At 38.7% G+C, this 23621-nt stretch overlaps 1 protein-coding gene across 1 annotated transcript in view; it reads right to left on the minus strand.

Annotated features, from left to right (window-relative positions):
- LOC139743205 (asparagine synthetase domain-containing protein 1-like) overlaps window positions 1-9088 on the minus strand; it is a 61584-nt gene extending 52496 nt beyond the window's left edge. The window contains exons 1-5 of the mRNA XM_071653704.1: window positions 9055-9088; window positions 6739-6838; window positions 5619-6029; window positions 3349-3468; window positions 276-416 (exon numbers count right to left, since the gene is read on the minus strand). Coding sequence (XP_071509805.1) covers window positions 276-416; window positions 3349-3468; window positions 5619-6029; window positions 6739-6801 — 735 coding nt within the window. The 5' untranslated portion in view covers window positions 6802-6838; window positions 9055-9088. The remainder of the gene's footprint in view (window positions 1-275; window positions 417-3348; window positions 3469-5618; window positions 6030-6738; window positions 6839-9054) is intronic.
- Window positions 9089-23621: the final 14533 nt, after the last annotated feature.

Here is a 23621-nt window from a genome sequence, read left to right on the forward strand (position 1 = left end):
TTACAAGGTTGGGGGAGGGGAAATCTCACCCAATTCTGATTTGCAGGCACATTACAACTCAAGATTGAGGAGGCCTACTTGCTCAATGCAAGAAGGCAGTAAATATTCTCCACAGATCTACACCCCTTCATCTCTCTCCATAACTCCCTCCTACCCCCCCCCCCCTCTATCCACCCCAATCTCCCCCCCCCCCCACTTCCCCCAAACCATCTTCACACCACTCTCTCATCCCACTTCATTCAGTCTGGCCATCAGGGCAAAGCACAACAACATACCTGGGGGACGCTCGGCCTGGTCTTGCGGGCAACGGATGAAAGAGATACGCTGGTGACCCAGTTACCAGTCTGGGTCAGCTGTAAGAGGAGGCTGCGTCTCCCGAAGAAATCCCGTCCAAACCACAACCTCGAAGTCGACTCCTGATGTTGTTGTTGTTGTTTTGTTGTTGTTTTTATTTTTTTCAATGTAATAATGTGGATGGATTTTGTTGTTGTTGTTGGGGAAGGGAGGTAGATGAACACGGGTTAACTGTTAAGACATTCACATACATACTTGAAGATGAAGGCAGTCCCCAAATTTTGACAATGATCTCACGGGTGGGGTAACACACAAAACGCTATGAACGCAGAGTTCTGCAACCGTTTAATTTCAAAGCTGTGGTTAGATGAAGAGCAGGCCAAAAATTATATGTGCATCACGATAGACCAAGTAAAATTTCTGTTAATTCTATGTGGTATATAAATCAGATATAGACTGCTTTCGTTTTGGGCATTGTTGATTATAAAATGGGTTCAAGAATGTAGCCAACTGGAAGCGCTGAAATGAGTCACGTGTGCCTGTATTAATTTCTCACTATTACATGCACGGCCTAACATCACAATGTTTACACTAGCAGTGCGCACTCAATCAGTTGTTACAAGTGCGTCGCGCGCTACTATACGCGCTGTCAATCCTGTAAACAACTTCTAGTTCGGGCTGCCGGCCCGCCTTTCTTGTGTGCATAACATGTGTGGCGTACGTATACTCTTATACGTACAGTATGTGCGGGATTTCCGAGGGCGACGTGCGTAAATGTTTGGGACGAACATCTTCGGACATCTTGACTCTTTGACTGGTATTGACCCACAAAGGTACGTGAAAAATGCAGTTAGTTTTCAACCCATTTTATAAAACAAATGATGCACGGGATTATTTCGTGGCGTTAGTGGAGATGCAGCTCACTCTCAAGTATTTACAATGTAGTGCAACTTGCACTCGGCTTCGCCTCGTGCATGTTTCACAATTGTAAATACCCTCGAGCGCTACATCTCCACTAACGCACTCTATCCTGTGCATCATTTGTATATTATCGTCCCTCTGGATGTCAATTTGAGATCCTAAGGGTGGGATGATAATATCAATAATGCCCGAAAAGCAGCATATATGTGTTATACCGATACTAATAACTCATCTCTTTGATAAAAATTAACAAACATGGTTTACCGTGTTTTGTGAAGAATGCATGACCACATCTCATGTAGGCAATAGGTACAATGTGAAAGACACTGTCTGGGGACTCAGTTTTCAATAACTGACAAACTTAAATTGACTGAGCTGTATGATCAGTGGTGGATCCAGAGGAGGGCGAACCGGGCATGTGCTTCCTCTTTATTTTTGGTTACAACAAAAGAAATAAAAAGAAAAAAATGGGGGATGCCTTTGCCTCCCTTTAATTTTGCAAAGGGGCCTCCCCTTTATGGAATTCCTGGATCCGCCCCTCATGGTGATGTTTAATTGGGTGACAATACATCTAGTATATAATAAAGTTTTAAGAGTCATGTTGTCACTCACTATCAAGAGATTTAGGAATGCACATCACCATCACAATTATAAATCATTTCAGCGACTAATTAATTCTAAAAACCATTCTCGCATGGGAAAAATAAATACTTGCATATCGTAACATCCGGTCACACACATGTTCTGATGTTTATCAAGCATATGTTCTCAACCTTTGATTCTTCATAGCATCATACTGATAGTATGAGAAGATCTGAGCTTATGGAGAGCCCTGTGGGGGGGGGGCAATTTCTTTTTCTTTTCTTCTTCTACAAGGGCTGCGATACAGTACCTAAATGATAGTGCATTGGTAGGCTGGCTCAAAATGATTGTGTTTCTTGACAGGAATTGAACTTGAATTGACTTTGATACTAAAGTAGCAGCATCTATACAGACTTTAATAACCATAGTGGTTTGCATGGTGGGAAATCATGTATTTTCACAAAGGACATTGTTTCTTACAAATGATACAAAAAGGTGGGGTCAAAATGTCAGTACAAATGTAGCTGCACCCTTGCCCTTCCATTGCAAAAGCAAACATTGTACATCTGCACACAACAATGAGAAAATTCAGCATCTAATGTTTGGAGACATTGTTACATGAAAGACTGAGTGTACAGTTTGATCCAGTAGCTATGGAAACACTGTGTAAACACATTCCACAGGTTCACCCAGAACAAACTGCCGTGAAAATGTCTTTTGAAGGCAGACTAACTCTGCAATATGATTGTAATTGTTGGGAAATTGACAATGACTGTTTTGATCTCTGTGCTTTCCAGACTGTCTCAATTAATGCAGTGTTTTTAGGTGGCACCTCAAGGCTGATTAGCATAGCTTGTTGTATTACCTCATCATGCAAAGCTTATTGATAGTCACTCATGTTACCTCATCTGAGAAATAGTTGGGCTTTTATGAAATTGAAAACCTGAATATAGTAACAGCAGAGTATAAATTTGGCTACATTTTTTAAGAACTCTTGCAAAGTAATGCAAATAAAGGTAGTCATTCAAATAAATTATAACATTCTAATTTTTACACATAACATTTCAACAATTGAAAATTGAAGAAAAAAAAGTCAACTGTTGTTTGTTTGGTTGGTTTTAGTTTTTTTTTTCTCTCTCTCTTTTCTCATTTTTTTCCTCAAAATTCTCTCTAATGAACTTGGGTCTTCCTTACATTCAGGTTGATCAACTGTAAAGTGCTGGCACTACATGTATGTGATGAGATTCAATGGTACCCCAATATCATTCAGGATTCTCACCCTGCTAGGAGATTAGCTCTCCCTCCACTCACTCTAAACAATCACACAGGTAAATATGTATGCATCATGATGAACATGCATATGTATCTACATGTATATCTGTACATACACGTAAATATTTGTTTATTGTATTCATATTTTCAAAATTGCTTGCTCATGCAGACAAAAAAAAATGTACATGTATTCATATTTTCATGTAAATATGTTTTATCTTTTAAAAACTCAAGTTTTGAAAAAAAAAAGCAAAAACAACAAACATACAAAAAACTTACCTGCCAGTATATGAAGCTCCAAGGACCTCTGACTTTCTCCAAAACTTTCAGAACATCTTCTTCATTTAAGCTTTCTCTCAAGTTGTCCAGTAAAACTTTTGTGTCATTAGTTCCATGTACCTACAGGTGGGACAAATTTACATTTCCACAAAGTATCAATTTGCTGTCCTGACATCCCAAATACTCAGCTGGCAAAATAATTTGTCATACCATGCAGCAACTCAACAGATCTTAATATTACAACAAGAGCTATTCAATTCTGGCCAATTAATTTGATCCTTACATTCTTTTCATTTCTATTCTCTTCATGTATAATGTCTAGGGGTACATTCTGTACTTGATTTTATTCTTATTGAATCCATTCAAATATTTTGCTGGTGTTGTTTTGGCCGCAATCTCTGTCGTATGCTTGCCTATCAATTAATCAAATACCCTGACCACATACAGAATTTTATGTTTTTATTGTTACAAGATGACACTTTCATGAAGGTTTAGTCACATGTTATTTCCTAAAAATCACATTACAATGAAATATTTCAATTGATGAAATTGCGGCAGAATATAGATGAAGATAGAATTTGATGAAAATGAGATGCCACTGGCCTGTAATGCCTACTAGAATGTAGTCTGGTTTCCAGTCCCTTTGCCAACTGGACTTCATGGCGACAAAGTCGGCACCACGCGACAGAGTCACCGCCTTTGCTGAAGGCAAACCACCTTAAACTATTCTAGTTTTTGACGTTGAGGGCGTCAATATTCTGTACAGCAAAATAGTACAAGCAGAGGGTCTGGAAGCCAGACTAACTAGAATGTCAAACATCATTGGAAGTGTATAAAAAAAAAAAAGAAAAAAAAAGGAGGGGGTGGGGAGAGGCCCTACAAAGGCTCTGACTGCCAAGCAGGAAGCAAATTCATAAAAGCCCAACTTAATCGTGGCATTCATTTGGACATCCGACGAGCTAATCCCATTTCATGATTGTGATGCTGTTGCCAAGGGAACAAACAATGTGAGTAACAATAGACAACACTAACTGTATCCCTGGTTACGTATACATGCTGGCTCCTTAGCTTGAACAGGTTAACTTCATTTAAGGTGATGGCGATGATGACTTGGGTGGGACAAATATAATATACGGGATGAATTCAATTTTGTGCACACGAGTAGCAGGTTGAAGAAGAGTCAACGCTTGGAAGTTGTCTGGCTACTACTGCTGGCTATTACCCAGGAGATACATCAGGCAATGTAAACCTGACTCTGCTATAAGTTGTATCTGTCAGTCCAATCTTCACCCTCAAATTTTCTCTCCTACTACTCTATACAAGAGATACACATTTATGCAAAATACCAACAAAGTTTTATGAATAACTCAACTTGATGCTCTACTTGAAGCAACACAAAACATGTTATTTCTATTGATTAAATGTAGTTCTCTGATGTACATGCTCAGGAAAGCTACAATTCCGTGAAGCCTCTGTGGTATGGGGTGTTTAACTCTTTGACTATTCTAAACCTACCCGGTACCTCAGTTAATGGCTTGCTAACACTGAATATTTTGCTCAACACATCACAAACTAATACAATAAATCGCAATACAAGTGCCACAGTTTGTTGAATGCATCACAGACACAAGGTGTTACATCGCAGCAAAGTTTGCAATTTTGTCTGTAACTTTGGTGTGAAGTATTTCTAGCATGAACACTTCAATAAAAAGTTACATGGCTTTGAAAAACAGAACGTTTTCCAATTGCTCATATGTTGCAGTCTCAGAGTAATGTGGTTCACAGGGGGGTTACACTGTGGCACGCAAAGAGTTACACTAATCTATCAATATCAAACAATGACGTGTATAGATCTATAAAATACAACAGGGACAATGTTCCTCACAATATAAGAAATCCATCAATGATCCAAAATTTCTCAAAACATAACATGAAACAAAATGTACATATTTGGGGGCCAAACAACTCATTATAATGAGATCTGACATCTGGGGGTGTTTCATCTATTCAGTCAGTGCTGGCAAGTTGTCAGTCTCTGACAATTTCAGTAAAATCTTTGGTTTTGAATGGCTGGGAAGCTTTGGTCACTGACTGTTACTATGGTAATTGTCAGAGACTGACGACTAGTCAGCGCTGACAACTTTGATGAAACGGTGCCCTGGTGCTCCAGAGGTATATTGGTCTGTATTGAAAGCCTGTATTATCAGTGAGTGAATACAGTGGAAGATTACAGGATACCAAGTACACCAAGGTAGCCAAGAGGGACAAACCTCTATTCCACCAAAGATCTCTCCATTCCAGAGCAGGATGTTTCCCGCATCGTCTGAGACAGGTTGTGGGGTAGGTTCTCCTCGGAGGTGCAGGACCTGCCCAATGAATGTCCCATAAACTGTCGGGCAACTATCTGCCTGTGGCTGCGGTCCTGTGAGAGTTTGGTCTTCTGGTAACAGGCTGAGGTCCGAGCACAGCTCTCCCTCAGCTTTCGATGAAGGGAGGCACTGATTCTCTTTGTCCACGTTGGATCTTTGGGGTACGCTTTTACACTGTTTGGTATCAGTTCCACCATCTTCACTTGAAAGTGATGTGTTACCAAGTTGTGATGAGCAACGGCGGGAAACCAGGGCTTTATTTTCTATGACTGATGCGAGATCAGGTCCCCTGTTCTGCAAGGTAGCCAGCAACTGAAAAAAAAAGTATATATACAGTGTACATGCAAATGAAATTGCAAACTCTGTACAATCATGAAGGTGCCTCAAGTTTTCAATTAAAAGTGTAACTATGTTATTGTGCCATAGCTCTTCTAGTGTGGTAAAGGACTCATCTTCTAGTATCAGCCATTGAAATTTCTCTGAAATTTCATTAAAATAGAATTTGAGATTAGAACAGCATGTGTCAACATATTTTACGATGTTAAGTTTTTGTGATGAGAACAACTTCATGATGATAATGAAAAAATATTAGTAACAGTTGAATCATTATGATATTAACAAAGAGTATAAAATAAATCAATCAATTTCACTTAAATAAATTGATAAAAAAGTACTAAAAACACTATTACTACAACAATTACTGCTGCTACTACTACTACTACTACTACCACCACTACTACTACTATAATTACTACCACTTCTAACAGTGATGATAATGATATCTAATTATATTCGAAGCAAAAGAACAATAAAAGAACAAGAATGAGAAGATGATGAGAAAATGTGCCCAAGAATCATGGAGAACGTGGCAGGAGTTTTAACATTAAGCAACCTTTCCCCGTGACGGTAGCGTGCATTCTTAGATTTTTAGACAAAAATCTTATTAGTAAGCACTGATACAGAGGGGACAATTTATTAATAATTTCAAAGCTGAAATAAGAATACTGTTTGGGAAACATACCTTTTGGTCTAGTCTTGTTACAGGCACTCTGGAGGAAGATACAATGCAGAAAATTCCACACATCTTCCTCACTAATGGTCATTTGTGCAAATCTGTCAACCTGTCAACCAGAGCACACAAGCAATAGCCTTTAATCATAACCATGAAACCTAAAATGATCAGTTTAAAAATTGATACCTACACAAGCTGGCACTATAATGTACTTTTACATCGATGTTGACATCTCAAAATCCACAAACCTAAATTACACCAAAATCACAGGATATATTTGCCAGCTTATTTTTAATCACTCTTTGTAAATTTGAACCAAATTGGTAATCTGAAAGCTAAGACATCAACGGTGAAGTCAACTATCATGATGTCACTCAAAACAGCTTGCTCTTTATGACCCTCAAAATTCACTATTGCCGCGTATGCTGCCTGCACAAGAAACTAAACTTAGCAATCTAAGATTATGCGACATATCTTTCAAAAACTTAGTACTAACCTGGAGCTAAAAATCAATGTACAAATGATTATGGCAAGTGGAATAAAGTCAGTTGAGAAATTCAGTTCCTAGAGCACACAAGAACACACAAACAGACATACTGAGACAGACAGACAAACACACACACACACACACACACATACATTTTTTTAATCGACTTCCTTCTACTTGCCATAATCACGTAGACCCTATACTGATTTTCAGCTCCAGGTTACTTTGTATGTCTCACAATGTTAGGGGGTATCTTCAGTTTCTGATTGTGCAACAACCTGAAAGTCGAGGTCGATATCTCAGCTTTCCAATGACTGATTGTTTCAAATGATGCATGTGATTTTGGTGGGATTTGATTATAAAAATGTGAAATTCCAGATGTCTACTTGGATACGAAAGTACATGATCGCCCACAAGCCCATGAACAGACCTTGTTCCTCAGGGTCTGTGGATGATGATCTGTGCCTTTACTTAGCATTGACTTCTAAAAAAAATTCAAGAGTAGAGCTCTGGTTCTTGTTGAACAAAACCAAGGTTAAAGACCCTACAGGTGTAGTGTGGGGATCCATGGACAGAAAGGCTGGCTCAGCCTCAGTTACATGTATATTCGAGAATCCCCGTGCGAGAATCCCCGTGCGCACACAGACATCTTATCCAGTCGAAATGGATTAGAAATTTGTGTGCATGGGCTGGCCGTCAATTCAGTGTAGAGGTCTCTCCAAGGTTTCTCTCAACCGAGTCACATTAAGTCATCAATTCGAACAGAAAGGGACTATTGACAGAACCAAACGTTGCACGAACCCCGTTGTCAATACTTCAACTTCACTGGTAAGTCTTCAAATTGAATAAATTTTTCGATTTTAAGTAGATATTTGTGCGCGACACTACCTAGTCACTATCCTGAATGCTACAGTCCACAGCCCCATTACGCTATGCGTATGGGGCTGGTCGCAGTAACCTTGTGTCATAGTCATACCACAATTCCTGCTCTTCCCTTATAATGATTTGTCAGTGGTACTTAAATAGTAATCAAGTAGTAGTAAGCAGGTCTACTACAACTTGTAGACACTAACTGGTTACAAGGAAGGTAAAGTAGTGTAAAAAAAAAAAAAAAAGCACCAAAACATAGACCCTGTCTCTGACTATGGTCCATGGTTCAACCTCCCATGCCAATATTCCATGCATGGAGGTGTAGGTTACACAGTTTCTTATCAACCTACATGCACTGAAAAGACTCTCAATATGCTTATAATTAGGGCATTAAAGCTTTAAATTTATCCTGAAATAGTCCACCACTCCATTCCCGGATTCCCTGCCATTCATTTTGTCTGGTTGTCATAGGATAGCCAGTGAGTGCAGTGACTGGTGACTGTCGACTGCTATCCACAATCCACCTCCATTTCTAACAATTAGAGACTTAACAACTTAGAGTTTGCACATCGTGAAGACGCACTCGCAGACAAGAGGGGACCGATATCACGATTTCATGGGTCCAACCAATGAAAATATATAAGCTCAGTGGTCTAACTGGTTGGCTACGTTACTAAACCATAGGCCTAAAAGTTTAAATGTTTATACGATAACAATATTAACATGATTAAGGAATCTGCAATTCGTCGTCTCGTGCCACACTTTGACAGCACAATTTTGAATATGTGGGACCGTTATATGTATCGCTGGCAGACGACCGCGATCTAAGCCACATAAATTTGACCACACCATTCAAGAAGTGAATAAAAAAAACACACGATATCAATAAATGAAATACCATGGTAGCGACTAAACTATAAAGTGAAATAAAGGCCTGCAATTTCAATGAAAAATACACATCAACTTACCATGCGCTGCTCCCCTACTTTTACAAAAATACTGGATGCCCGCCCTCTATTGACGTATAAGATTACCTCTCATTCGTTATGCTAGCTCCGCTCTCTCTCCTCCAGTCTTCCAGATTAATTATTTGCTGTAGATCTACAGTTGTTCGTTGAATTCAGTCACGAGTTGTTAAAGCCCTGCTCGGCTAGGATGGCTTGACATGATTAAAAATTCAGTGAGATATATTCTTCAATGACGTCATATCCTATCAACCATTTGCCTCCACCCTCCCCGTGCTGATGCAGAATTCCACATCAAGACTCGTTGCATGTATACGTCGATATCTGTGTACAGTTTTGTTTTGTTTTGTTTTGTTTTGTTTTGCTGTTTTGTTCTGTTTTGTTTTGTTTTTAATCTGTGATGTGTCATTTTATCATCTTTGTCTGCATCTGTTAAAACTTCTTTAAAGGGAATTTTGAACAGTCAAAAGGCAGGCTGAAAAGAAAGAGAAGAGTTTCATTAGTACAACAGTAAAATTTGATCGAAATACGGTTAAAGCGGATTGGTGAAGTTATGATATTATAATTATTGTGAAGTTTTGTTATTTTTTGCATAGTACATAGTTTTAGAACTGGATTTCAAATTGATTACCCCCTTGCTTCTTTTCTCCCTGTACACCCTCTCTTTTATCAGTTCTTACTCTTCTATCCTCTTGTCTGTTAGAACTATCAAATGAGAAGAATTTCATTTGATTTTCAATCTGTTCTTGACAATTTTCTTTGTGTCAATACTGTACTTTCATGAAAAATTCAAGACAGTGTTTATTGTTGTCACTATACCCCTTGATAGTATTTGTTTCGATCGTAGGAAATCACAAATTTGGGGAAAACTGTTAATGACAGTTTTGATTTTTTTATCGCGATGACTTGAACTTGCCGACTATGTCTACTTAATTAACGGTCTTACGATATATAATTTGAAAAGTTGTGGTATAGAAAAGAATGAAATCATGCACAAGTCAGTGCTGAAGCTCTTTCACAGTATGTGTGACTAGCTTTAAGGGGACATCAATTTGAAGGAAAAAAAAGGAAGAAGTTTTATACTAATTATCGCTCTTATTTGGCGGTGGCCATGGTTACATGAGATCATGTTTGTTTTATTCAAAGTCATGAATTGACTGATTAAGAAGCGGATGAGTATTGGTAGGCCATGCAGTGCAAACCTCAGTAATCTTGATCACTCATTGACCTTTAAACCACATAGAGCGTGATTCAGCAAAGTTTGCTTTCAATCAAGTTGTTGTTTTGTTTTTTGCATTTTTTTCTTTATGAGGGGACTGCATTCTACAAGCTCTGCTTTTTAGCAGTCCCCTCCATTTCCAGCAATATCGTTTATGCATTTACCACAGTGACGTAACAGATATTTGTATCTCTGTTGATAATTTACCTATATTTTTCTTACAATGTTATTCTGTTCATCGCATTGTGGTACTGATTTCATGACGTCTGTGTATATGAGTGTTTCTTTGTATTTCTTATTTATTTGTTGAAAGTGAAATAAAATCAACTTGAACTTGAACTTGAACTTGATCAAGCAGCCACTGACTTGAATGAGATGTTGTGATAGTATGCAAAAGATTGAAACAACGCGTTAACTCTTTGAACCCCGACCCTCTCTGCCCAACAACCCTATATCACATTGATAGGAAGTGAACTCATCGTTTTTCCTGGTACAATGCACTGCATCCACACTAACAATAATGACGCTGATAACGACAATTTTGTTGTTGATGATGATGATGATGATGATTACGACATGATATGATGACGAAAATGACAATAATTAATAACAATATCACTAATACATGATATTGATAAATCAAAGTCGTATATTTCCAGATTAAAACTTGAAAGGTATTGTATCATCAGCCCGAGTGCTTCTCTTATTCATATAGCTTGTTAGCTTTGTATTTTAAGTTCTATATTCATAGTACATGTACCTAGACAACCTTGTGCTATGCCCACTGATTTACCCTAGATATAATAATGTAAAAGGAACTTTATGGAGATATAGGGTGAAACGTATCTATTTCAAAGATTCGAATTCAGAACCCCTTTTTTAAAGAGTACAAAGTATGCTCATGGTTATACAACCATTGTAATGTTTCGAGCCTCTAAGCTTTCTGATTGTCATGTCATCTGATTCTATGTGTTCAGAAAAGACATGTACCTGGTATTAGATATTTCCTTGGATGAGTGTTAGTCTTATATTCTTAAGTTACTTTAAATGACTTAGTCCTGTGGAATTGTGAAAAAAAAATGTTGCCATTTTTGTCTAAAAACCCCAGATTCGGCACACAATCATGTATAACTGCATGATTGTATCATAGCGTTGCCTCCCCCATTCTTCACGCGTTTGGTGATCAAACGACTCGCGGAACTTAGGCCTACAGCTCACAACTTTCTTTTTTTATGATGAAATTAATGTCCATCATTCCGCTCGTCCGATTTTATTCTAGGACAGCTTGAACACAGTGTAAATTGCCCTTTCAAAATAATTGACCCGCTTAATCGACGTATTGATAAGCCGAGTGTTCCGATCATCAAGATAAGATTACGGATCGAGGTCTAATGATGCTTCTGAAGTACCATGTTTTTATGTTACGGTTAGTTGACCGAGTTAATAATTGTGTCAAAGTGACATTCGCGAACTCTCTTGTATGAACGCCTGATCAGAAGGAAACAAAACTTTGTCAGAATGCCGACATACAGTTTTTGTCTTCGCCAGGAAGCAATGCCTATTGATAAACTACCATTTGTAATGACAGTCACGCCATGAAAAAGATATTTGACGCAACATCCTATAGAGTGGCGAGACTGGAGGACCATGGATGTATAAATGTCGACCGTATTAATCATTACGCTCTTCATACGCACTCTGAGACAAATGAAAATACTTAGGGGTCATGTGTTTTATTATTTTCTCCATCCTTCTCCAATCTCTTCGTTTCCATTTCCTTTCAATCTCCTTCTCGTTCTCTTCCTCTCCAATAGCGAGAAAACCAAGTTTCTTTTGAGTAATATGATTATTACTCATTGTGTCACAGTCACCTTCCGAATATTTGATTGAATTGAATTTATTCTCATATTTCACAAGAAAATCAAATACAATACATTTTACTGGATAAAAAGGCAACAAAATTATCATATTGCAATGCAAAATATGAAAAAAAAGACTTATTGCTACAAAACTAAATGTAATGATATCAGGCGAGTCGACTCAAGGCTACACTGTAAAAAATGCGACATGCGACATGTTTATGAACTAAACACAGTGTTAAGAATATAAACACTTTGTTTAACATTTAAACACCCGGTGTGTATAGCACGTTTAAAGTATTGAGAGTTAAAGTGTTTAGCTTGGAGTGTTTAGTTGGAGTGTTTATTCTGGTCACGCTATGTTAATCTCAATATGTGCATATATATATGTAAAAGTGTTGGAAATGGTGTGTAAATTGCAATTTCTAGTTTCCTTTTATCACGAGAAAGTGGAAACTGTTACGACATCAAGATGCACTATGAAATAATTCATGTTTTAGGCCTTTCATGGAAATGCCTAATCACTAAGGAAAAAGGATAACCTAAAAATATGTAATACAACTGTAATAAATTTATATTTGGTTTCGCATGTACAGTCCTATACTTTAACTGCTAGAAAAAAATGGGAATTGCCTTTGTTAATGATTTCGTTCATGGTTTAGGGCATTACCCAAATGTTTGTTGGTTAGGCCTAAACACTTCTACTGTCAGGGTAAACAGACGCGTTTACATTTAGAACGCCTCGTAAACACGTTCTAAACACCGCACATGTGTAACATAAACACTGTGATACTCGTACTCTACAAGTCAGCAGCGCATGTGACATGACGGCCGCGGCCACAACGCACGCAGTGGTGCCCTGTGCGTGCGCTTCTAGCGCACACTCGTGCTATGCATATTATGACCATAATCAATGCACAATGTATTGGCGGGAAAGGAGATGTGCGCGTACGTACCTGTACGGATGGATCTGTCTGATTAGCTGGCTGGTGCTGCCCGCCCTAGCAGCGTGATGTGCGTAAAAGTAGGCCTACAGTACGTGCCCATCCCATTCGTTCTAGGCTTGGTACACTATACGACTCGATCGACTGCATGCACTGACTGTTGTACTGCATAAAGCTAAAGGCCAAGGAGCGGATCTAGCTAAGATGGCGTCGAAGCGATAAAGTTCTAGCCTGGCCGGCCTGCATAAAAGCGGTAAGTCTGCTAAGCCTGCTAAGTCGGTGAATAACAAGATTTATTGCAAAATTGCCCTCGTTTAATGTAAAACTGTAGTAGGCGTAGAAATAGGCTACGCCCTTAAAGATTTTGCTCGTTTGTTTTAGTTTTCTATTTCTAAATCTAATGGTTAACGTTTATAGAACGGGGAACGCTCTAACTGTATTAGTAAATGCGTTAGTGCTGTTAACGTTACAATAGGCCTACACTCTACAGATTGCCGGTACCGTAGTTATGGGTAAACTCGGCCTAGCGGGTAAACTCACTGTATCTTTTACGAAGTTATGAAGTATCTTTCATGTGAATGACGATGGGTTAGTGACTATATTTTGAGTGAAATTCAGTTTTATTCCCTGTAAATTCATCATAACTCAACAGGTGGTGAAAATTGAATGTAAAGCCCGTTAAGATGTCTTGGAAAGGGATGCCGATGACACCAAAGTGGGTGATGATGACGTCCTGACGACTGTATAAATTCTGCAAGACATTACCTCTGCTGGCAGAGAACGAGGCATGCTGCAGTCAGCAGAGTAAATCAACTGGGGATAGTACATCACTGTATACTACCCATGTGGAAAGTGGGAATCAAGTAAGTACTCAAAATTGCAGAGCCAAATCATTGAATATTATGTACTTAAAGGGCATGTAAATGATTTTCTATAAAATGCAGATTTTAGATGCTTTAAGTTCTTTTGTTTGTTTGTTTTGTTTTGTTTTTTTGTTTTTTTTTTTTTTGGGGGGGGGGGAGGGGACCTACTCCCGACTCCCGAATCCATTCCATTACCTAAAATAAATATGGAAAATTGATTTATTGCAAATGTTTTTGAAAGTGTAAATTACAGATGTGAAAATCTTCACCCAAGAGACAAAGGATACAGTAATAGTCGTAACTCTGCTTGATAATGATGATGAATAAGAAAGAAGTAACAACAACGAAAAAAGACTTAACCTATGTCGAGAAAATTCAGCAAAGTAAGTAAAAACTGACGCAAGACACTAAGTGCTAATGTGACGAAGGGATTCTGTCATTCCTTTTAATTTGAACTTGCTTATGGATTCAGTCAACTTCTTTGCTACCCATTCATTTTCAGAATCTATGGGAGCAGTTAAGTCCATTGTATTGCAAAGCCAACTGATTTGTTTTCCTTGTGTAATCATTTCTTTTTACCAGCACCAGTACGTCATGGAAGAATTGATCAGGGATCACGCCAAACCTGTCTGGATTAGAATGAAAGATGCATGCGCTTACTTCTATACAACCCGTCTAAAAGTGCAAACATCTGAGGATTACAAGGACATCGCAAGATATACTGATATACAGTATATCTATAGGCCTACATGCCATATGAAGGAAATGAACCATGGATAACAATTTTGAATATTAATAATCTTTTTCTCGCTAGCCGTGTGATGTCCCACATCGTCATGACGGACTACAGACCTATTAGGAGGCATCCCACCTGTTAGAGCAACCTTTCTATTGTTTGTTTTTTTCTTCACTGACAGTGTGCATGTAAACCTGTATACTAGAATAAAGAAAATCATATGGGGGATGATAGGGTTTTGTATGCGATAGGGCTTCAGTTCTCCGTGTGTGTGTATGCGTGTGTGTATTACATAATGACGAACCTCTAAAGAAATATGAAGGTAGGGGGCCTATATAATTCGAAGAGGAATTCAATGCTTATTTGATGAAAATTGGTTTTGAAATGGCAGGGATATCCAAAACAAAGCGATTCTATTGTCCTCTGTGGTTACGATAATGGTCACCTTCATTCTTATTGCTCATTGATATGTGTAATTGTCTTTTTTTTAACAGCTGGTACGTAAAATTGTAATTTTATCTAATATGTAAAGACACTTGCTCGAAATCGTTTTGCACTATTAAGAAAAACAGTTTTATTCACTTCATTTTATTCATCAACCAATGTCCTTGTAATTCACTGTTAAGATATTACTCAAGAACTTTGTTCGATTGGCTTTCTCTTATATTCTTGTGCAAAAAGGAATATAGAAATCAAAACAAATCAAATCAAAATATCTGCCATTTCATTTTTTTCCCTCAGGTGCTTCCTATACAATCAGCAGATATTTGACGCAAATAAGAGGACAGTAGTTGTATTTGTTCGGAATTCTTTGCAATTTTCTTTTAGACCTGATAGGAAATGCAGTATTTGGTAGTTAATATTTTCTTTCTGAGATATTCTTGAAATCGGTCACATGGAGAGAGGTATTAGAAATGTAGTACAATATGTATGGAGAATAGGGAGGAGTCTTGCAACTGACTGACAAATTGACAACGGAGGAGTCTTGCTGATCACATTGCGTGTTCATTACAGCCTTGCATACCCTCTCGCCTCCAGTTGCAATGCATTATTTTTTCTTTGTTCATATCCTCTTGTCTTTACCAAAAATTCTGCTGCGTCAAGATTGAAAGTAGCCCTCCATACCATGATTATGTGGAGTATGATGAGACTGATTAGACTCTAATGGACTATTCATGTATACCCATTGAGTTTGACTTCTTTCTCCAAGGTTCTAGCAAGGTACAGTTGTAGAAGTTTTTTCTCACTCACCCCTTGAAATCCACTAACATTCTAATATTTTTGTCTCAAAATAGCAAAAGTGAAAAATCCATACAGTACTGTTAGCCTACATGTACTTTCTGTGATCGTCGCAGTGAAAAGAACAATATCATGTATGTATTTAAGTTCCATTATTGGTACTGATCAGGGAGTGCAGATGTTCACCACAGGCTAAATACAGTGAAAACATTTTTTTTTTTTTTTTTTTTTTTTTTTTTTGGGGGGGGGGGGGTCTCTTTATGATGGAGTGCATCATCTATACTCCCTGATCAGTACCAATACGGCCATAGTGTTGTGCATGGTAATTTGCCGTGAGCCTAATCTGTTTCGGGTACCCAAAGCACTTTGCCAATAATTGATGCAATCTTGGATTTGTTCACAGACTGCAGTTATGTTCCTGGAGGTGTTACATATATGTCAAGCTTCCGAAGCGTTGAGTTGCAATTCACAATCAACAAGTTTATTAGTTTGTTTTACAATACTAAGAATTAGTTCTGAATACAGTAGAAAGACGGCAATTCTTGAAAGTAGGCCAAGAATTACATGTGACTGAAAAGTAATTGTTAAATGCAATATTTTTTTTCTCCAAAATGAGTTGTGTGCCATTTCCTGCATAATTATACAAACTTTACTGTCTGTATAGGAGAGAATTTCATTTACGTCTTCGTGTACAGGCCAGTGACTCCCAGGTATCTTGCATTTAACTCAGTATGGTGTCGTATAGCAAAACATGGCAATATCTAAAGGGGAAAATCCAGTCCAAATACAAGTTAGTCTGATAAGAAAGAGTAAAATATTATGAGTTCATTGGTAAAATTTTGATCGAAATCGGATGTAAAATAAGGAAGTTATGACATTTTGAAGTTTCGCTAATTTTTGAGGAAACAGTTCTTGAATGGTTAATATGAATATGCAAATGACAACGTGGGCATGTCATTCCCTCACAACTTACTTAATTTAAAGTTTTTCATCCAAACGCAATTATTCCCGAGGCTCAAGTCCTGATATATTTAACTGATCACTTTCTGAAGTTATTCAACCAGCAATACCATAATGTTTCACATTTCATTAACATAAACATTGAATTTCATCGTTGTTGTTTTTTTGTACACAATCAATGGAAAATGGTGAGGTTATGACATGGTCAACTCACTCATTTGCATATTCATATCCACTTTTAACTGCTTTGCAGAAATTAGCAAAACTTCAAAATTTTATGACTTCCTTATTTTTCATCCGATTTCATTCAAATTTTTACTGTTAAACTTGTAAGATTTTACTCTTTTTTATCAGAGTATCTTATTTATTGGACTCGATTTCCCCTTTAAAGGATTTTAACTTATCATTCATCAGATATTGCCCAAGCTTTGACTGATGTTTTGATAACTTAATTTAGAGAATTGCCTTTGACTCTTGTAGCCAAAATGTTTGTGAAAGCTAACCCAGGTCTTCCCTGGTATTATGCGATGTAAGTGTGCTGATGATTTGGTACGTCACTGGGTAAATTCTATATAATGTTATGCGTTTATCTCATTCCATGCAAAAGTGGAAACAATCCATTTTACATTAATAATTACATGGGAATTAACATGCATGATGAGTAACTTGTCTCATTTAAACACGTAGAAATTAGCATGTATGAATGTATGTGTATGATGTGTAAACATGTCTCATATAAACACGTGGAAATTATCATGTATGATGGGTAAACATGTCTCATATAAACACTCAGCATGTATAAGGTGTAAACATGTCTCATATAAACACTGAGAAATTGCGATGTTTAATATGTAAACATGTCACATGTTTAGTGTATGCAATTTTGTGATCGATCTAAAAATCAGACATGTGTTCTGAGAATAAACACTCAAATGGCAAATAAACATGTCGCAGTGTTTTTAATCTGTCACAGCGAATAAACATGTCGCAGTGTTTACATCGTAAACAGTGCGTCATGTTTATTTTTTGGTTCAGTGTTTAGATCTTAAACATTGTGGGTGATTATGTGACTGTGCGGTGTTTAGTATTTAAACACTGTGAGTGATTATGGTGTAAACGTTTGGTGTTTAGGCTATAAACAGAGCAGGTGTTTAGTTTTTAAACATCAGAACCGTTTAAAACATAAACATGTGTGTGTGGTAAACACCTAGGGTGTGCTGAAAATAAACACAGCATGTGTTTAGTTCCTAAACATGTTTAATATATAAACGCGTCGCAGTGTTTTTAAACTGTCACAGAAAAGTGTTTAGTTAGGTGTTTAGAAACTAAACAAATTTTTTACAGTGTATCTGTACGTATGTGAATCTGTACCTGAATATCTAGCTCCTCTTCGTATGGGTTACGTAATAGATTGCTCTTCACACAGAGGCATTAGTCAATTGCTAATGAATCCATGTCGATGATATTAATCAATATTTCATACTTACCGAATTGATAATCCACCATCTGAATTAGGTTTTCTATCGCAGACCCCAAAAAGAGAAAACATGAAGTCAATTTTGTGGAAACGTCTCTCACCTATACTCACAAACCTACACTGGACATCGAAAATAATACTACTCCTTCTTCTCCCTTTATCTTTTTTTTTGCACCTCTTTCGTATTTCTCATGTCATTTCTAATGACTATTAACACTTCTCCAAGATAAGCCGAATACATTTACAGGGAAGCAGTGTGGGTAACAAGGGAGACAAGAAGTTGGAGGGACCCAAAGGGGACGGGGAGGGGGCAACGGGGGAATGAAATGTTGGTGGTCTCTCGCCCACTCTACCCTACGGTGTCGCTTCCTATATGCTTATTGTACCAACATGGGGGCGGTGTACATTGTGGCTTAGTGGATAAGACCTCCAGACTTCCAATCGGAGGACCCGAGTTCGAATCCCGCTCAGAGCCTTATGTCCTTGAATATGGACAAGATGTTTTTACCCACAATTGTCCCTTTCGACCCAGATGTATAAATGGGTATACCTGATAACGCTAGGGTGATGATAATGGCAGGGCCCTGGCAGAGCAGTGCGGCAACGCTGAAGAGGCTGTAGTCACTGGCGTAGCCAGGGGGGGGGGGGGGGGGGCGATGGGGGCGGTCGCCCCCCCCCCCCCCCCTAAGATTTGGACCGGGGATTTGGGAGGCGGAAAAAAAAATGCGTGTATACTGTATGCATGCACATGAAGCGGGTCTCCTTTGCAACCTTTCATCAAATAAGATATTTTTTTGAATAGTTCACTCAAAGTGTGCACCAGATCGTTGAATTTCAGTTCAAAATATGCAAAATTTCTCGTGCTTGGGAGGGGGTATCTCCCTCCCAAACCCTCCCCCTCTGTGCCTCTTTCCCTAGCTAAGTACACTTTTTAGATTTACAAAAAATTCTGAATAATTCTGAGTCCACAAGACTTATATTCCGAAAACTGAAGGTTCCCTCATAAGGGGAATTTCCCCTTTTAATCGACCCTTTCCTCCCTCAGTCCCCCCCCCCCATCAGTTTCTTTTTTTTTTCTTTTTTTTTTTAGTGATTTCCCAAATGTTGATTCCATCAAATATGCGTATACGAGATATCTCAATTTCAACCTTAAAAAGATAAAAGCTCCATCGGAAGGGAAGGGTGGAGATAACACTCGCCCACGCCTTCTCCCTGCTCCCCCCCCCCCCCTCCCGCCATGCAAAGAAGTAGACTGTGGCTATACCCAGATCGCTTTATTTCAATTCTAAAAACGCAAAAGGTCCGCGAGCGGGAGGGGGAATCCCCCTTCCCCTAAGCTTCAGACTTTATACATACGCACAGATGGTGCACATTCGGAATAAGAGCTAAATTCACACTTTTAACACTTCGATGAAAAAGTATTGCACCAAAAATGTGCACCAGATCGCTGAATTTCAGGTCTGAAAACGCAAAATCACCTTCGTGTGGGAGGGGATATGCCCCTATCTACACCCTCGTGTGCATGCTTTTTCTGTTTTATTGCAGAACAGACAGTGTTCATGATATTCAGTGCAAGAATTAATACAAGAAGACTATTGTATTTAAATGATACCATTTTATAGGCAAATTGTTCAATGATAATCTACACTAAAATATATATACTGCTACCTTCAACAAGTGGGCCTGTTTCACGTCGATAAAACGCGCAAAAACATGCATCAAATTGCACCATTTGCAACATCAAAATGCAAAAAGTTCTTACCGTGGGAGGGGGACACCCCCTCCCACACCCTCCCCTCCCCCCTCGCTTGTTCCGCTCGCTCGGGTTCAGTCGCGTTCATGATATTCAGTGAACAATATTAATACAAGAAGTGTATCTAAATTATACCATTTTATAGGCAAATTGTTTAATAATAATCTACACTAAAATATACTGCTACCTTAAACAAGTGGGACTGTTTCACGTCGATAAAACGCGCAAAAACATGCATCAAATTGCACCATTTGCAACATAAAAAAAAAAAGTTCTTACCGTGGGAGGGGGACACCCCCTCCCCTCCCCCTCGCTTGCTCCGCTCGCTCGGGTTCAGTCGCGTTCATGATATTCAGTGAACAGAATTAATACAAGAAGTGTATTTAAATTTTACCATTTTATAGGCAAATTGTTCAATAACAATTTAATCTACACTAAAATATACTGCTACCTTAAACAAGTGGGACTGTTTCACGTCGATAAAACGCGCAAAAACATGCATCAAATTGCACCATTTGCAACATCAAAATGCAAAAAGTTCTTACCGTGGGAGGGGGACACCCCCCTCCCACACCCTCCCCTCGCCCCTCGCTCGCTCCGCTCGCTCGGGTTCAGTCGCGTTCATGATATTCAGTGAACAGAATTAATACAAGAAGTGTATTTAAATTATACCATTTTATAGGCAAATTGTTCAATGATAATCTACACTAAAATATACTGCTACCTTAAACAAGTGGGACTGTTTCACGTCGATAAAACGCGCAAAAACATGCATCAAACTGCACTATTTGCAACATCAAAATCCAAAAAGTTCTTACTGTGGGAGGGGGGGGGACACCCCCCACCCTCCCATACCACACCCTCCCCTACCCCCTCGCTCGCTCCGCTCGCTCAGGTTCAGTCGCGTTCATGATATTCAGTGAAAAGAATTGATACAAGAAGTGTATCTAAATTACACCATTTTATAAGCAAATTGTTCAATAATAATCAACATCAAAATAAACTGCTACCACAAACAAGTGGGACTGCTCGACGTCGATAAAACGCGCAAAAACATGCATCAAATTGCACCATTTACAACATCCAAATGCAAAAAGTTCTTACCGTGGGAGGGGGGACACCCCCCTCCCACACCCTCCCCCCCCCCCCCCCTCGCTCGCTCCGCTCGCTCGGGCTCGGTCGCTTCGCTCCCTCGCATACTAACCGCCCCCCTAACATGAAATCCTGGCTACGCCGTTGTGTAGTAGTACCCTGCAATGAGACATTATTGTTATCAACATACGAATCACATTTCTTTATACCAGCAGCCTCTCCTTCCCCCATCTCCATCTTCATCTCTTTTGCTTCTCTCCTTTCTCGCTTTCTCTTCCTCTCCTCCCTTCTCCCATCCCCCCCCCCTCAATGAGGCGGAGAAGAGAGCGTCGTCTGAGTGACAATGATGGGGGGAAAATCGCAAAAATCTCCCCCCCCCCCAAAAAAAAAAAAAAAAAAAAAATCGCCAACCCAAACACACGGATGACGAAACATTTCTACTTAACCGTCGTGAGTCATCAAGCAAACTGACGTCCAGAAATAACAGGCAGTAAGAGCACTTTCATCAGCGTCAATAAGCACCGATTATCTAGGGTTTTAGTAGTAGCAATGAAAAAAACAATGGGCGTACAGGCTTTGATTAATTTGAATACGCAGTACCCGCTGATAAAAGAAATGGAAACAGGTGAAATTTTTTGAACAAAATTGAAGGTCTTATATTGACAATATATGACTGATAATCATATTGATTACATATCTTTCTTGTTTTACGTTCAATCGTGATAAAAGTTCTCCAACTCTGCATGTTGGAGAACATGGCTCCGTTTCTTTTGATGCAGTAATGGGATCACAAAAAAATGTGTATTCACAGTGTATTGTATAGTTCTCATTTAAAATTTATATCATTTGAATAAATTTGCCATGAAATCGCTAATGAAGTTTTTGTTGATGTCACTTTTTTTTCCAGCATTCATGAAGAAAAAATTTTTGGTGCAAATGACTAGTTTTTCCTGATCATTTCAACAGGTATGCATTGACTATATTTTCTGGATCATTCTGAACGGAATAGTGCAGGTGCCCGGCTGACCAGCTATCCTGATCAAATCTGATCAAAATCTGGTCAAATTTAATTAGTTCCTGATCACATTTGACAAGTTTTCTAATCAAAATGTATGACTAGAATTGCCGGATCATTTTGATCAGATCCGGATCATTTTATCGAGGTGCCTGGCTGACAAGGTATCCTGATCAAAAGTGATCAATTTCTGATCATATATATCTGACTAGATTTACCGGATAACTTTGATCAGAATAGTGCAGGTGCCCGGCTGACAATTTTTTCTAGTCAAATATGATCAGTTTCTGATCATATTTGACCAGACATTTTTGAGAGTGTGCTATTCTGATTACATATAGTTAAGACGACGGGCAGTGTGACGGGGTGATTGATCTTTGAATTAGTAGACCTTTAAAGATGACACTCCCATCAAAGTTTTATTTCACTAGTAAGTGCATGCGAAAAGCGGCTATACATGTACATATTAAACTGCCATAACTGACATCTGTGCACACAGAGCCCGGGCCGTGTCTAGACTGTCCCTGGTCATGGTACATGTTAATGACGTGGGCCGACATTTTTATACTAACATTCACTTTCAGGACTTACGTGCACATTATTACAGACGAAACTGAGACGGAGGAAAACCGTCGCGCCGGAAATGGCGCGCGCGAAACGGATATTCGTCCGACGTTATCGGTCCTTCTGCGGTCTTCCATCCTACGCTGTTCAGATGCTCAGCAGACTGTGGCATGCACATTCAGGAAATTGCATCCGGGTAACATATCTGTTTTGGCGCTGAAACTATCACCAGTTCCATGTGCAGATAATGGTTGACATTGTAACTCGGCAATCCAGTGACCACAACTCTCCAGTAATCCGCATTGTCAGTGTCATCGTTGGTTAAGAGTGGACAAACCTCCGGATCTTGAAATAATAAAAGAAGATTCGTAATTTGAGTCCTGCCTAATGCGCACAATCTTAGGCAGGCTGTTTTATCCAAAATGCGGTTCTTCCCTCAGGTGTGGAAATGGCTACCTGCTACCTGCCTCGGTCAATGCTATACCGGAGGGAAAAAAAAACTTAATCTGCTGCAAACATGCAATGCATATGCATTATGATTAATCATGTATAATCGCAACTCTGAGGAATGCTTCCGAAGCAAACGACAGTTTGGAAAATTTCTTGACAAAAAAACTACAAGTGAAGATGTGTTTACGAGACAAAGGGAGAACCAAGAGTTGTCTATTCTAATCTAATTGTTGTGACATTGACTGATGATTGTGGGGGAACGCACCCTACAAGCAGTGCTTTTCAGCATTCCTCCTCATTTCAAACATTTCCGTATACTTACAATTTTTTTTTTTGTAAATGTATCCTTTATTTTGTTATTATTATGTCTTTGTTGGAAATGAAAAAAATGAATGAATG

The sequence above is a fragment of the Diadema antillarum genome, unplaced genomic scaffold, assembly GCF_040938485.1.
Source record: "Diadema antillarum isolate AM-2024a unplaced genomic scaffold, OU_Dant_1.0 seq00001058_RagTag, whole genome shotgun sequence".
NCBI classification, from domain to species: domain Eukaryota; kingdom Metazoa; phylum Echinodermata; class Echinoidea; order Diadematoida; family Diadematidae; genus Diadema; species Diadema antillarum.